This window comes from Octopus bimaculoides, chromosome 15 (assembly GCF_046866305.1).
Source record: "Octopus bimaculoides isolate indiv1 chromosome 15, ASM4686630v1, whole genome shotgun sequence".
Taxonomy (NCBI): Eukaryota; Metazoa; Mollusca; class Cephalopoda; order Octopoda; family Octopodidae; genus Octopus; species Octopus bimaculoides.
The window spans coordinates 31,332,115-31,349,835 of NC_142942.1; the positions used below are offsets into that span (position 1 = coordinate 31,332,115).

At 37.3% G+C, this 17,721-nt stretch overlaps 2 protein-coding genes across 2 annotated transcripts in view; both read right to left on the reverse strand.

The window, feature by feature from the left end:
• The window catches only part of LOC149132483 (uncharacterized), a 19,865-nt gene extending 11,640 nt beyond the window's left edge, over nucleotides 1-8,225 (reverse strand). Inside the window, exons 1-3 of the mRNA XM_089363983.1 lie at nucleotides 7,916-8,225; nucleotides 4,269-4,347; nucleotides 873-1,205 (exon numbers count right to left, since the gene is read on the reverse strand). Coding sequence (XP_089220109.1) covers nucleotides 873-1,205; nucleotides 4,269-4,347; nucleotides 7,916-8,059 — 556 coding nt within the window. The 5' untranslated portion in view covers nucleotides 8,060-8,225. The remainder of the gene's footprint in view (nucleotides 1-872; nucleotides 1,206-4,268; nucleotides 4,348-7,915) is intronic.
• A 3,780-nt stretch (nucleotides 8,226-12,005) lies between these two features.
• The window catches only part of LOC106867620 (deoxyribonuclease-1), a 33,572-nt gene continuing 27,856 nt past the window's right edge, over nucleotides 12,006-17,721 (reverse strand). The window contains exons 6-7 of the mRNA XM_014912546.3: nucleotides 14,335-14,431; nucleotides 12,006-12,139 (exon numbers count right to left, since the gene is read on the reverse strand). Of these exons, the coding sequence (XP_014768032.1) occupies nucleotides 12,056-12,139; nucleotides 14,335-14,431 (181 nt within the window). The 3' untranslated portion in view covers nucleotides 12,006-12,055. The remainder of the gene's footprint in view (nucleotides 12,140-14,334; nucleotides 14,432-17,721) is intronic.

Sequence of the window (17,721 nt, forward strand, 5' to 3'; positions counted from 1 at the left end):
ATTAATTTTCCTGAGAAATTGATTTTTAATTCCTTGAAATTATCTTCAAAGAAAAACTTGGATTAATCAACAAAGTATATATAACTGTAGAGGCCAGCGGTGGCATCATCCATATATGGCAGGCTGTCTTTACTGAACTATGGCCGTCTTTACTGTAATAGAGTAGAAAAATAGCCATAACTGTGAAATCAGCAGAGGCCAACCGGATAGTAACTTCATTACACTTTTGTTTAATCACTCCTTAGTTTATTTCTAAACTACAGTTTAGAAATAAAGGTTACAAGTTCAAATACAGTCCTTTAGACACATAATCAGTGCTCAAAAGAATCTATATTCAAGTATATGTATTAAATCTTTTTTTTTTATCTCTATCGCAAAAAGAACTTGGAATATGATTAGATTCGTCTTCCATTTAGGGTTGAAACTGCATTGGTAGGAGGCAACAATTTTAATTTCATCTTTAGAAAACTAGATGAATTTTTAATGTCTTTATCCGAAGTGCTTTTTCAAACATCAAGAAAACACTGTAGATGGTGCTTAAAGATTCTAAAACAACTTCAGATCACGAATGGTTTCTCTTCATTAATTCTATTTTATTTTCTCTGAGAGAGGGTATCTACGTGGTCACGCAGCCTTCTAGAAATAGGAGCTAAATCTCCCTCAAACCTCGCCGTATTGTCTTTGAAAAAGAAAAGATTATATAAGATTATGTAGTCCTAGATACACTATGTCTGAAATAAGATGATATGGTGAAGGCTGGAAAGTTTTTATAAGACGTTTATTCAATCAAGATTGATCTGAAACTAAACTATATACTGTCTCATCAAATTTTCCACTTTGTATAAAACTGTTTATTAACATCTCCTACTTACTTTTTTGTTTTGGATGTACAGTCGTTTTACTTCCATCTGGATCCCAGTCGCAGATACACTTCTCTTCATTCCAAATCATAGATTTCTTCCCCTTAAATTGGTTGCAATCTTTCGATTCCCAAATCAGTCCATTCCAGCGTTTGTATAACCCAGGGGCATCTCCTTTCACGAAATCATTGCACTTATTTTTCTGATTCATTTTGTCATAAGTGCACTGACACAGATTCTGGTTCCACACTAAAAATCCACAATCAACTTCGATCCAAAACTTTCCATCAAGCATTTGGAATTTTGTTCTTGACCCTGGATGAGCTCGGTGGGTTCTTTGACATTCTGAGTAACAAAAAATATATATAAAAAAAAGAATCGCAGATTTTTCGAACAAATATCAGTTTATTTTCTATGAAATTCTAATTTGAATAACTTGGAGTAGGATACATAACACTGTGGAAGAACACATCGATTAAGTCATTTGTATTACGGAATGTACTGCAGGCATGAATCTAATTGTCTCCACTTGCATCTTATTTTCCTAATTCCCTTGAGAATACTCTCTTTTGCCCCAAATCAGAGACGTACAACCCGTCTTATATTATCTTATAATCTTATATTATTTGTTCAGTGTTTTTTTCATAAAAGTCGGTGATGGCTGGAACAAACGTAATAGCGTTTGTAAAAACTCGTAGTTTCATCCACTTTGATGGCAGCTGACATGAGTGACATAGTTATATTCAATAAGAAAGAGTCAACACTTTTTCTCTAGTCTGTGACCATGTGTGTCATGTTTACAGGAGATATAGGTTCGAGCCCCACAGGCAGACTTTGACTTGTGTATCCAAAGCGCTTTTTCAAACCGATATTTGAACTCTATTATTTATAACTTTATCTGACTTAAGTTTCTGATATCCATCGCCCCAAAAGAGAAGTGTGTGTGTGTGTGTGTGTGTGTGTGTGGGTGTGTGTGTGTGTGTGTGTGTGTGTGTGTGTACACATTCCACAAGTTTTTAAAATTTTTAGGAGAGGCAGTTATAACTGTTCTGCATTATTGTAATTTTAGTATATCATTACAATAAATCTAAAAGCTGACTTGCAGTCAACTTTTGTCATTTTAAATTGAAGGAGACGGCTGTAACATCATTTTGAACACATCCTACTAAACACTGCTTTTCACAGTTGAGTAGTAAGCAGAAATGCAGTCGGGACGTGAAGACAGTTTAGGAACTCACTGTGCAAAAGTTTTCTGTTAAACTGGTCAAAAACGCAACAGAAACTTATGAAACGCTCCCGACTGCTTATGGATTAACCGTACCGAGCATCTGCTCTTCGCTGGCACAAGAGGCCAGGTGGAGTAAGTTTATCGGGAAACTCATGATGATCCCCTTTTTCTACAGCAAGGGCATCATCTGCATCTATTTGGTTTTCTCTGGCCAGATGGTCAACAAAAAGTATTTTATGAAAGTTTTAAGGGCGTTCAGAAAAATGTAAGAGCAAAAGGCCAGAAAACCTGCACTAAAACAATGCACCAGTCCACATTTTCATCCTGGTAACCAACTACTTGACAAAGATGGGCGTCAAAACAGTCCCTCACCTTCCCTACAATTCAGACCTTGCTCCTTGTGACTTTGTTCCCCAAGCTAAAGATGAAGAGGGCTGTGACAAGAGTTGTGGACCCCTTCACTTTGAAGGACTTCCATGGGACCTCCATGAAGTTGCTTGAGCGCTACAAGTGCATTGAAATCAGTGGATCTTACTTTGAAAGTGATTAGAGTTCTGTACGTCTTTGAAATTAAGGAATGCCTCTCCTGAAAAAGACTCAAAACTTCTGGAATGCACCTTGTAAATATATATATATATATATATAGATATGTATGTATGTATGTATGTATGTATGTATGTATGTATATATGTGTGTGTGTATGTATACATAGGTTCGTTCAACGAGCCTGCAAGACTGAGTCAAACTCTTATTAAATAACGTATGTGTGTGTGTCAGATCAAATCAGTCTTGACTAAATCAGTGTATCCTAATCTATTTTTATCTTTCTTCCCACTTGTATGGCTGCGAGTTGCTATATTTAGATATGTTCCTACTCCACCAAACAAACAATATCAACATTGAACATAAATAATGAAATAAGTAAATATTTCCAAAACGAAAATATATCCTCACATGTCCAATTTCTAGGACAGACGTCACTAATGATAGGAATCTAATATTCTTATCGCTGTTTACCATTATTCTCAAAAGCTGCAGCAAGAGCATTATCAGCACAATCGTAGCAATTATTATTATTATTATTATTATTATTATTGTTGTTGTTGTTGTCATCGTCGTCATCACCACCAGCAGCAGCAAACAGGTCGAGCTTATCAATATAATATATTCGTTTATTGCAACTATTTGTTGTTTGTGATTTTCAATTAAGACGTTTCCCATCCGAAAATAGAAAATAAACCAAGAAAGAAACAACTTATAAAAGCACAATAAGAGAAAAATATTTAGTTTTGCTTTATATTATTTTCTGTTTTTGTTTTTGTTTTTCTTGAGTTGCGAACAACGTTGTGTTAAAACCTCTTTCACAGATATAAGCAATAACGAAATGCAATAATATTTATGCGGCATCTTATTCTATTATACGATTATCGATAGAAAATAAAATGCCAAACCAATTATATTGTATCCACAACAAAATGCCAATCTAATTATTGTTGAACTGTGTAACAACAAAAATAGCAGACAAACCATTTATGCCATGATGACGTGAGAAAAAGACGTGCTGATTGGCATAATTTGGTGGTAGACGAACAAGGAATTGCTGGACGTATTTACTTTTAGCTATTTTTAATTCACTTCATGGTCTGAGTTCAAGTCCAGCCAAAGTTGACTTTGATTTTCATCAGATGTGTTCGTTTCTTTTTGCTTTTTTCGTATGTGTGTGTGTGTGTGAGGGGGTGTATAACGAATGGAAGAAAAGTATTCAATGGAAAATAGTCTATTTAGGTAGTAGTTGAGTGTTAGGAGCGGTGTTTGAAATGAGTTTTTGCTTGCGTTGGAGATGAGAGTTTGGAAACCGCTGTATGGGGCTGGTTAAGCAAATGACAAAATGGCTTGTGGTATTTAACTATACTTCGTTATGTTCTGAGTACAAATAGTGCCATTCTTTCTTTACTTTACTTTCCGGGTTTGGTAAAAATTAAATGCCGTCTAATACTGGGTTCGATGATATCGATTAGCTCCCATTCCCAAATGTTAGTCCTTGTGCCTGTGCTAAAGACAAGTAGTAGTAGTAGTAGTAGTTGTTGTTGTTGTTGTTGTTGCTGTTGTTGTGTCATCACCACCACTGCATGAAGTAAGATTAGTAGAGTAGTCGAAATGGTAAACGTTCAGTTGCTTACCTTGAAGAGAGATTTTTCTTTCAGCTCCACAATAAAGTATCAACAGCCAGAAGTAAATGTAAGTGATATATAACACAAACTGAAATTATATAGAATATTTTTGAATTTCAAACGTTTAATATTTTGTTTGTTTTGTGTTACACTAATTTATACGACCAAATGTCCTTTAATATTGTTCTATATGCCATAAGATATATACAATACGTCATCCAACACAATATTATACACGTTATACAATATTGCAATGTGAAGGTGCATAGCTCAGTAGTTAAAGCGTCGGGCTCGCAATCATGAGGTACGAGTTCGATTCCCGGGCCGGGTTGTGTATTGTATTCTTGAGCAAGACACTTTATTTCACTCAACTGTAGAAATGAGTTGCGACGTCACGGGTGCCAAGCTTTATCGGCCTTTGCCTTTCCCTTGGAAAACATCAGTGGCGTGAAGGTGGGCGGCCGGTATGCATGGGCGACTGCTGGTCTTCCATAAACAACCTTGCCCAGACTTGTGCCTCAGAAGGGGACTTTCTTGGTGCAATTCCATGGTCAGTCATGACCGAAGAGAGGCTTTACCCCTATACAATATTGTAGTATATATGTCATACAATATGGTATTATATAAGTCATGCAATAATACATTATATATCACTTTACCACTGCATCGACCAGACTATCGGATGTTGTTATACACCCCTGATAACAATGCGTTTACTTGCCTTGCTTTAGATTTCGAATGATGTCACCCTCACCTCACTGGCTATGCAAGCAGCCAACATTACCTTTGGATAGAGCGCTAGTCCGTCGCAGAGTTATTCTATTTACAGTTGAGTGAACTGGAGCAACGTGTTTTGCTCAAGAATACAACGCATCGACTGTCTGGAAATGGAAACCACTACCTTGCGATCCTGAGTACAACACCCTAACCATTGGGCCACGCGCCTCCATATATTACACTCACACGCACACACACACATGCACACACACATATGTATATGCATGTATGTATATACATATATATATACATATATATATATATGTATCATATACCACACAATATTACATTATGTCATACAATATTGTATTATACAAATGGTCATAGAAAGTTACATACCACATTGATTATATGCTTAACTATACGATATCAAAACGCATAGTAACTGTCTGCCATACTATACCATTCTATAGCAACTATATGTCCACCTTATAGCTAGTGTCGTCGTCGTCGTCGTCGTCGTTGTTCTTGTTGTCGCTGCTGCTGCTGCTGCTGCCGCTGCCGCTGCTGCTGCTGTTGTTGTTATTTGGCTACCGATCACATTTGACCATTCCACCCTAATTTGTATTAAATGAGACTTTATTCCCATATTTAATGGGAGAGTGCGATTTGAGGGCTGTTTTTTTTCTCTCACGACTCGAGTGAGGACGAAGAGACTCAGGTATTAAAAGTTAAAATACACACACACACATCATCATATTACATCACATGAAGTCTGTAATCAAAGCCAGAATTGGAATTTCCAAATTGAGAAAATCCTAGAATAACTGTTGGTCGGTGATTGAATATTTCCGAATAATTTAGCAGACGTAACAGTTACGTCTAATGAAACATTAGATGTGTGTGAGCGTGCACGAGTGCATGTGTACACGGGATCCAGAATATGAGATCCGAATAACTACATGTGAGGTGCCAGCTGTTTCAAGCGAAAATAACACTTCTCTATTTGGTATTGGGTGCTATTTTATGTCCGTTATACATGCATACACACACACACACACACACACATACATACATACATACATACACAGATATATATACTCGTATATCTCGCCATGTTAGACCGTTAAACTCTGCACTTTTTTCTCTCTCCGTTTTTTTTTTTTTTCATTCTCTCTCCACTTTTGTCCTCTTAATCCTTTCTGTTGAAGAGAGTAGGCTCGAAACGTAAAAGACTTTTCAATTTTTCCCGAGCGTTAAACTAATACACCTGCTTGTTTTTCCCTACACCTGTCTTCGTTTTTCGTTTTCTTTAAATTTGAACTACATATGTATATACTAGCTGGTGTACCCGGTAATTCCCAGGGGTAAAGATGTTCTATTGAAACGCCTTATTATTCTGACATAAGAAAGCAATTTCGTTATAACTGCCACAAAAGATGTATTTTCCGTCACGAAAAAGTACAAAAACTGTCAGCTAGAGGAGGGAGATATTGTTGAGGGTTGGCGAGAGAGGTTTTCTGAGATTGGCAAGAAAGATTGTTGGAGCTTGGTGAGAGAGATCATCGGAGGTTGTCGAGAGAGGTTTTCGGAGGTTGGTGAGAGAGGTTGTCGTTCACAAAAACTGTTGTTTTACAGTGAGAAAAGCGTTGTTGAAGTGTTAAGTGAAAATCGGCAATCGAGGATCGAATCCACGCTATGCCTGCATGAATCCACAAAAAATACGTTGAGGAAAAAAATTATCTACCGTCATGGAGAAAGTGTAACTGTAAAAATGCAGAATTATCGGAGTAATGGGCATTCAAAAACGCATGTATGTATAGAAATGTATGAATGAAGTCTTTAATGTTTAAGATTCAAATTAAGGAAGTGTAATAATAATGTTTAGCAGTTCAAACTGTGAGTAGTGAAATGTAGAATTAGGTCGGCTGATCGTGAGAATCAAATATTGATCGCATCGCTAAAAACTGCAGGTGGTATGGGTTATTTCTATACACACACAAAATATCGATATTCAAAGTAATCAAACATAAACAATGAAACCTGTAAAATATTTCTAAATTCGATGGCTCAATTAGTTTCATGAAAATGTTGTATGAACTGTAAATAAGCAATAAATATTATGATTTGGAAAATAAATATAAGTGATGCAGAGTGTCCCAACTGAATGTCCCAACTGCCCGTGAAATTAACATGCAAATGGCTGAGTACTGTGACACAGAATATGACAAGGCTAGTCCTTTGAAATGCAGGTACTACTTATTTTTGCTAAATAAGTGGACTGGTGCAATAAAGCGCTTCCGGGAATCGAACTTATGATCGTGAGCTGAATATCCTAACCACTGAGCCACCCGCCTTCAAGAAACTAAGATACTGCACAGAGTATCTAGTGATTCAATAGAATGTCTAAAATTTCAAAGCAAGATTTAAAATATAATCAACTTGTCCTAAATCTTCTCTATATTACTGGGGATTATAGGCAACGTCTGAAACGACTAATGTGTCTTCATTTAATCGGTCAGAGGCCAAACATAATTTTGAAATAGAAGTAATCAAAATGAAAGAAATATTTAACCATTAGTTCTTGTCAGTTGAACATGTTGTTACAGTTTGGATTCACGTAGTTGGGATGTCTTTGACCATTGATTTGTTTGTTTAGAGCTAACCTAGAGTTAGAGGAAGCCTCTATGTAATCGCTTCACTTGCTTAACCAAATCCCCTTCAAATCTCTTCCCCAAATCTCTTTCAAATCACCAACCATCCTTGAAATAGAGAGAACACATTAGGTAATGCAGTTGTAGATAAGCTTCCAAAAGTCGAAACGGTCACGATTGGAACGTCTGCTCGGTCAAAGGATGACCTAATGGTCAATAAAAACAATAACATTCATAAAATATGAAATATCAATGTTAATAAATAAAACTAATTAATAAACTTACTGTCATATTTTCTTCCTCGCTGGTAATTAAGGATTGATTCAGCTGAACTGTATAGAAGTGGACGGAGCTGGACAGATGCGACTGGACAGAAGAGGATTGGATTGGAATGGATTGAACTGGATAGAGATGTCCAACACAGAACATACGGTAGATAAGGATAGGTTGGCACTAGTGGTCACATTCACAGCTGATGTAACCACTTAGCAGATAGATTTACCCCTGACAGAATAAAATACACTAAATTCTTATTATTATAATGATAATAATAATAATAATTTAGTACGTTTCTTATTATCCAGTTGCTTTTGCTATCTTATTCTTCATTTTCTTCTTTATATCACTATTAATGTTATTATTGTTGTTGTTGTCTTAATCCTTTTCTTCAGAGAGAGGTAGTGGGGACAGAGTGATAATCAAAGAGAAAAGACCTCAAAGTTAATTAACTCGTATCTACACAAACGCATATACATATGTATATACGTACGTGCGTACGTATGTATGCATGTACGTTTGTATGTGTATATGAATGTATAATGTATGTGTACTCATATGTGCGTGTGTACACACACACACACTCACATACACACACACACACACGCACACACACACACACACACACACACACACATACTCACAATTATATGGGAGTGCATGGATACTTATGTATATGTATGTGTATACATATCTATATATATATATATATATATATATACATGCATAATACATATACAAATATACGTATGTATGTATATACTTATACACACACACACACACACACACACACATATATATATATATATATATATATATATATATATATATATATATATAGTATATGTGTATATGATTGGCTGATATTTGCCGAGCTGTGGGTAAAAAGAACGGTAACATTAGAAATTGTGGTTAGTCACGTGCTGATCATTAGTGGAGTTCTCTAGTGTTTGAAATAGTTTATATATATATATTCACTAGCCTCTATGGCCGTCAAAATATATAAAAGTCACGCCGATAATCCCGGCTTCTTTCTCTCCCCTCTCTCTCTCTCTCTCTCTTTCGAAATAACTTGTGCAAGTTGCAAATTTTGCTCTCCACACTGCTACCATCATCGTTATTGTTTCAGTCTTCTGTTTGTTCTTGTTTAGCCCTAGGCCTGCCTTATTGAACAGGTCTATGAACAGACATTCCAGCAAGGACCGTTCAGTTTTGTTATGTTGTTTTGTTCTTTTTTTGTCTTGGGCTGTGCATCTAATAGGACATGTTATTATATAACGCGTCCTTCATTTAATAAGAAAGAGAGAATTTTCTGCTATTTCTAGCAGATCATGCGACCTCATAGAGGTTCACTTGCTTTGTCGCCGTGGTTGTTGTTATTCTTGCTAACTTCTTTTTGTTATTGTTTCTATTGTTACCAACTTGTCTTTGTTGTTGTTGTTATTGCATCTCGTTCTTGTTTTTGCCAGCTTATTATTGCTGTTGTTGTTGTTGTTCTTACTAGATTGTTGATGCTGTTGTTTAGTTCCTGAAAAACAAACCCAAGAAAGAATATTTCCGAAGGGTAAAGCGGATATTAAAATCTAAACTGAATGACATAAATACCACGACTGCCATAAAAACTCAAGAACGGTATCCATCATCAGGTACAGCACCGGAATAATCAAAAGGACAAAGAAAGATCTTGAGAACGAAGATAGAAATATGAGGAAATTGCACGCAATCTATAGAGCTTTACAATCCCAGGCAAATTCTGATAGATTGTATTTCAGCAAAAACTATAGAGGGAGAGGAATTGTTGAGTGTAGAAGGCTTGTGTGGAAGTAGGGGTAGAGAGGTTGAGGAAGTATATTTGTGACAGTGATGAGGTGTTTTTGATAGCAATAAGAAAAGAGAAAGAAGTGAATTTCTGGAACTGGAGCATAAACAAAAAAGTTTACACAAAATGGGAATTTTTTTTTCCCAAGTTCTGAAGAGTATCGAAATCAAATGTCATTTCAAATATTAAAGAACAGAGTGTGAAAGAGGCAAATAGCTTGATCCGAGCTGTACAGGATCAAGCAATCCAGAACATGATACATCAGGAAGAATATAGATAAGGAAGACGTCTAGGCTGCATGTAGAATGTGTAGTGAAAGAGAAGAGAGAGAGTTGCACAAATAATCTTTGTTATATTCTTACTTTGGCGAATCTGCAACAAATTATTCTTACCTTTGTGCCATCAAAGGAAGGACTTAAAAGACTCTCAGATATTTCTATTCCTCATCTGTATCAATCTTCCTTATTATTATTATTATTATTATTATTATTATTATTATTATTATTATTATTATTATTATTATTATTATTATTATTATTATTATTATTTACTTTTAATCTGCATGTTTGTTACAATCACTTGCCGAGACACAATCAACGTCCTAGAGCGAGTGACGGATAAGACATGTTACGGTATGACTAAAAGTTTGGGGAGGGGAAATGGCAGGGACAGTAGCGAAATATCATCATGCAATGCAACACAGACAATATTATCTCTGGCTGCCCAGTCCTGGCTAAGAAGGAATATATTTACAGACACGACAGAGCTGGAACCTATATACACTGGAAGCTATGCCAACACTATGGAATAACAACAGAAAAAAGATGGTATAAACACACGCCAGAAAAGGTCACAGAAAACGAGAAAGCAACCATACTCTGGGATATATCTATACACACAGATAGAGAAATTAAGGCCAATAGACCAGATATAGTTGTCAAAGATCATGAAGAAAAAAAATGCTTTCTAATTGATGTATCAATACCAGCAGATGACAACGTTTCCCTAAAAAATATGGAGAAACTTTCAAAATACAAAGACCTGGAAATAGAGGTAAGTCGAATGTGGAATCTAAAAACAGAAACAATTCCTATCATTGTAGGCGCCTTAGATATAATTAAAAAAATATTCAGACAAATACATAACAAAAATACCAGGACTTACAAATATATATGACATACAGAAAATTGCACTACTGGGCACTGCACACATCCTACGCAAAACACTTTCAATACAGTAATCATAAGAGCATCACAGCAAACCACAGTACATACCCAAGGCACACAGAGCTGCGCTCGGTAGTGAAGTGAAAGCACGTTATAAAAATAAAACTACTGAACAATAATAATAATAATAATAATAATAATAATAATAATAATAATAATAATAATAATAATAATAATAAATGCCCAGATGCAGTACCAGGCAGTGGTTCTCATGGCTTCTGATCTTAACTGATTGGAAGTGTTATCATATACATTGTTTTGTCTTGGTATAAAAGATGGGCTACAGCAAATATTGAGCATGTCCCTTGGTGGCTGACAACATGTGCATCTCTGATCATGAGCAGAAGTAGTGGGGGAGCATCATAGCCAAGTGTTGAGAGGAATTCTTTGGGGTTTGAATAATTCACCTTTGGAAACATGGATGTTTTGTTCAACATCCTTAAACAAACCTTATTCAGGGACCTTTTGAGCTGGATGGGCTACTCGACCTAAAGAAAATTCTAACTGAACCCCACCTGCAATATCATGCGCTGTTTATCTTGGTATGAAATCACTATGTCGCGCACATATGGTTGTGATGCATGTGCCCGGCGTACCTTTATCAGACGGGTTAATCATGATGGATATACTGGACCTCGTATAATTTATCCTAGTGTTACTTTCATGGCATGCACTACCCTCTCACTCAGTAATAATAATAATAATAATAATAATAATAATAATAATAATAATAATAATAATAATAATGGCTTCAAATTTTTTGGTACAAGGCCAGCAATTTTAAGTTGAGGGATTAATCAATACCATTGGCCCCAGTACTCAGCTGGTACTTATTTTATTGATCCTGGACTGATGAATAGCAAAGTTGACCTAGGCCTTGCGATATTGCGTTATCTTCATTTATTTTGTGATCTTTGTTCATACATCTTACTGAGTTCGATTTCAGTTAAGTTATATTGATCAGTCATCGATTATCAATTGGATATCTGGTTCAACGACAAACCAAAATACAATTCGAAAAGCCAAAACCTCAAAGAACAACAAGAATACAATATAAAATTTGAAGTGTTTATTATTTAAGGACTGTTCTTTATTTGAATCTCTTTAGCCAACCACACTATCCGTCGATTTTCCACATTTATTTTCAAAAACTATTTCAATTGGATAATGATCACTAACGGCTTCAGCCTGGAAGAAGAGAGAAAAATTAATATGATGCTATAATTATAATTGTTTGCCTTTCTAGATGCAATAGAGGCACCAATAAGGAGGAGGAGCAGAAAGAGGAGGAGGAGCAGAAAGCGGAGGAGCAGCAGAAAGAGGAGGAGGAGCAGAAAGAGGAGGAGGAGCAGAAAGAGGAGGAGGAGCAGAAGGAGTAGGAGGAGCAGAAAGGGGGGAAAGGGGGAGGAGAAAGAGGGGGAGGAGGAGAAAGAGGGGAGGAGGAGAAAGAGGAGGAGGAGCAGAAAGAGGAGGAGGAGCAGGAGTAGGAGGAAAAAGAGGAGGAGGAGAAAGAGGAGGAGGAGAAGGAGGAGGAGGAGAAGGAGGAGGAGGAGAAAGCGGAGGAGGAGGAGGAGGAGGAGGAGGAGGAGGAGGAGGAGGAGGAGGAGGAGGAGGAGGAGGAGGAAGACGAGAAGGAGGACGAGGACGAGGTAGAAGAGGATTTCAAGATCAAATTTTCTTTCGTTTCATACCGATTTTAAAAAACAAGGTCGCAGATTTACCAGAGGAGATTGTGATGTTTTGATACTCATGCCCTGAATCTTGTTTTCTTTCAGACATTTCTTTTCTTTCAGGCATAATTATACGTATAATTTCTTTCATTAAAAGTTATTTGAGGGAGATTTATTTAGCTGTTAGCCATGTAGACGTCCTGTCGTTGGCCCGTTAAATCTGTTTAAGTTACAAGGGTTTGAAGGTAAATATTCTCAATGAGCCAAATATTAAGCGTGAGTTCGAATCGATATTTCACTTGTGTTCCGTAAAAGACATGTTACCCACACGTCACCCATACATCACCCAAATATCGCCCACGTATCACCTACATATTTCCCATACGTTACCCACATATCATTTTGAATGGAAAAAAAGGACCTCTGCCATAAACCAAAAATGTCTTTCTAGAACGTTGTCCTCTAATCACAATGCCCTCACTCGTTATATTGTCATTTTATACCAATTCAGATTCTTCTGATATTTCCCAGTAAAATAGTCAGAGGGATTGGTTGACACAACTATCTTGATCTTTACAAAGCATCCTTCCCCAGACCGGGGGTGGCGCAGTAGAAAGTGAGGAAATTGTTCTCAGACAAGAGATCTGGATCGAATATTCGCAACAGAGAAAACAACCATGATTCAATCTGAACGTAAGTAGGCTGGTGTAGAATGTAGGGAAGGATGTGGGACATATGTAGGCGGTACTTTTAGAAGGGTGAAGTACTGGGGGAGAAAAGATCAGCAGAAATATTTTGTGTCGAGGTCAAGAATGATAGGAGGTGTAGATGCGAGGAGTGCGAATCGCATCGAGTGGAATGGATACATGGCTAGCTGGTCTAGGGAATTTTGTGGTATGATCATCCATCAATCCATCTATCTCTCTCATTTACCTAGCTGTCTCTATGTCTACTGAATGAAGGAGGGTGAATTCATCGGCGAGAAATAGCAGTGAAATTCACTCAAATCATACTCTATCCAAATGGTTTTCAACGGGCGTTCATATGGCTCCTGGGGGTCCATACATGATTTTGAGGGGCCCACGTAACGAAATAGTAAAATGGGGATCCATGATAGTATTTTAAAAGCCCCTGGAAAAAATTTTGCCGTAGATGTACGTATTGTCATGTATTGCAAGAAACAGCTAGGTTTCTTTCTCCAACATTTTACATAGTTCAACCTACACAAGTTAATGTGTGAATAACAAAATAGGAATTTTGAAAGTATAAAACTAGTTTTTAAGCATCGAATGGGTATGGGAGTCCACCAGAATAAGATAGTAATCAAAGCGACTTTTAGAGGGAAAAAAAATGCTGCAAACCACTGCTCTACTCAACCTTTTGCCAATCCAAAGCATTTTCGTAAGTTTGTCCTAAACGTCCATGATTGTTTTCAGAGTTTTAGTTAGCCCTTGCTTCATACTTTCTAAGTAATATAAAGCTTTTCTTTCATAAGTCCCAAGTTTCTCTGGTAGTTGAAAGAAAATTGGAAACGTGTATCATATATGATGCATGGACGCAAGGGTAATATGTCCCGTGTCTCTCGTGCGATACACAGAACAGGTTAAAAGGGAAAGGATACAAGTGTACCTTAAACAAGGAGACCTGATGATTATGGTTTCAACGCCTTTAATTAGAGGCTAAACAACCATAGCAACAACAACAAATAATTACCGCTTCTGGTTTCATCCGATATGCTTCGTCAAAGCGAAAGGCTTTGGCATACCCAGGAACATAAGAATTCCTTAAATCACGTCCTCCAACAATAAATCTGAAATAAGAAAATAAGTACAAAATTAAGCAAAATAGACTTATAACAGGAATATTCAGCAATCACCCTATGTCGCGATTCGCTACAAGACAGAGAGCCTTGAGATATAGCAGTATTGACAGACACTATAGGTGTTGACCAAAAGAGATGGCGGACAACAGCTAACAACATAAAGGCAATGAACAGTCAGAGGACGAACGACATTAAACGTCAGTAGCCGGCAAGCGACTAACACTTTAACTGCTACACCAAAAACAATAACATTCAAAACTCTTGACGTTTTGTCGCTCATAACAACGACAATATTCAGCGGGGTTTTGTGTACGAAAAGAACAAAATTTTGTTAATCAAAAATCTCAACAGATTTCGTCGTCGTCTTCTTCGTATAGACTTTATTTGTCTCTAATCTTTCTAGCTTCCTTTTCACAACAAATTTCATCTGTACGTGCACCAGAGTGGGGGGGGGGCTCAAAGTGTCTGGATGTGTCTTAGTGCATATATATATATATATGATAAAGGAAAAAAGATCTTTCCCGAGTCATATAAGCTTATAGGGCCAGATTCCAGGTTTCCGTGGTGCATATATATATATATATATATATATATATATATATATATATATACGTATTTCCTTGGACTGCTGTGTAGAGCAAAGTGAAATGAGGTGTTTCGCTCCACAACATAACGTCTCACCCGGTCCAGGAATCGAAACCACAATTTTACGACCCACCCATAAATCCAACAATAAATATATATATATATATATATATATATATATATATATATATATATATATATATATATATATATATATATATATATATATATATTATATTATATTATATTATATTATATTATATTATAAACCCCACAAACACACACATACACCATAGTCTCGAACAGTGAGAATGAGTACCCAACACTGCATCTATTGAATTTATTTGTGGATTAACGATGCTACCAATGATTTCATGTGAATAGGATTTCAACAATCTGCTAGCGATCCACTTCAAAATCCTCTTCATATTAAACCATAAGTAGCAATGTTATACACACTATATATAGTGGACATACTAGCCCAAGCGGTAGGTTAGTATGTCCACGCAGCGGGTATACCTTCATCAGAGACCAGGTATGAATATTTTAGACAGGGAAAATTTACAGTTTACAAGGAATAAAATTCACAGTTTATAAGGAATAAAATAGAAGAATAAAGACTAAAGGTAGTTAGAAGAATGTAGTGAACTTCATGCAGGCATAGCTTATTCTTCTTTCATCTTTCACATCTTACAACATGCCGTTGCAAATAAATCTTTGCCATTACATTGGTGAACCCGAGTTAAAGAATTGCATCCTTCACCTTCACATGAACAGTTGTCACATCCATCGATTACATTGGTGGCCCCGTCTAAAAGCAATTACTACTTCCTTCTAATGCTACATGCCGTTGCATTTTTCTGACTCCGAACTAAAGAACTACAGTCGCCATACCAACAGTCGCTAAACCAGAGGGAAAGAATGACAACCTTTGCCACCACCACGATGCACCCTCGTTCCACTTGTTACAGTACGCGTAACAGAAAGCACTATACTGAGATGCAATCCACGATGCACTTACAACAATGCAACACTGCTGACGCACAAAGAATTCGCTCACTATGGAAGCCAATAAATGCATGATTTGGACAGCTACATCCCCAGAAACCAACTGGAAGAAAATACGGAAGCCCGCGCATGCAACCTTTTTGGCACACACACGCTTTTCGTCTTGTCCCAACGTACAGACCCTGCATTGTCTACGAACTTTTGCACGTATCTAAGACTCTCATATAGACTATCAACAATTCTTTTTCTTTGCATGCAAATCTTTTCAGTTTCAGTAGTAGACTTTTAGCAAAGGACGCTATTTTCAGCTAAGTTTGCCACTTTGTTTACTCATTTAGGCACTGTTCGTTCCTTTTGCTGCACTGCACACTTTCATTTGTTTACGAGTTACACACATTCTGCGACGACACATTCCGCGATGCACACATTCCGCGATGCGCACATTCCGCGATGCACACATTCCGCAATGCACACATTCTGCGATGCACATATACCGCGATGCACAAATTCCGCAACAACTCGTTTCACTAAAACTAAATTTATGTGCATATCTTTTTGAATGTTTTATATTATTATTCATATTTTGCATGAACTTTTTTCGTTCACTTTGAAAATGTTTGTATTGTTACATACACACACGCATGCACCTTTCCTGGCCTTACGCATGCATCTGCACATATTGTTCATATACACATACATGTTGACACTGTCACATTTATGCACCACACCACACCATGCCTTTCTCGCTTGGTTTTCTTGCTCCTTGTATCCTTGTAGACACAACTTGTCTCTGTAAGACCCTAGGTCGGTCACGTAAACATAGAGAAACTTGTTTGTCCCTTACAACGCGCCAGCATGCCACACTTTTGCTCCTGCACGTTCAAGGTATTCAATACCTTATGCATCAGCTGGCATATTCAGCACTGCTTCAATCACTGGCACTTAATCACTATTATGTATTTGTAATCACTGCACTAGCATACTACCTCATCCATGAGCCCTTTTGCACACACACGCGCGCAACTCTTTTATGCCTCTACTGCCTTGTTTTTCAACACATCTGTGTCCGCTCAGCCCTTTCCCGACTCGATGCACGTCGGATGTTCACATGCTCTGCGCTCATGTTTAAACATAATTTCCCTCTGTTAGATCCCTGTTTGGTCACATAATGAATGGAGAAAATTACCTGCCTCGCACATCACTCCAGCATGCTACACTGTCGTTCTTGCTAACCTCAGCAATTACCTACGACAACAGCGCCAGACACATTTCACTTCTGAAAAACTTTCAAGGCATTTCACACACTGCAATCCTGCAGGAAGATCTTCGATATCATGGATTGAGAATACACTCACTCGCTCACCTGAGTTTATTTTACAGTGAATTTTGATACGTACACCTGCACTTGTGTATACGCCCTCACGCGCACATACGCGCTAACTCATTTTCCTTACTGCCCAGTCACTGACTGCACATTCTGGCACGCAAAGCGACACCGCAAGGCTTTGGTCGGCCAGAAGCTATAGTAGAAGACACTTGCCCAAGGTGCCACGCAGTGGGACTGAACCCCGAACCATGTGGCTGGTAAGCAAGCTACTTACAACACAGCCACTCCTACAACAATTGTTAGTCAATTGTTGTTGATCAAGATTTCTCCATTTTCTGCTTAATTTATGTGTGTGTGT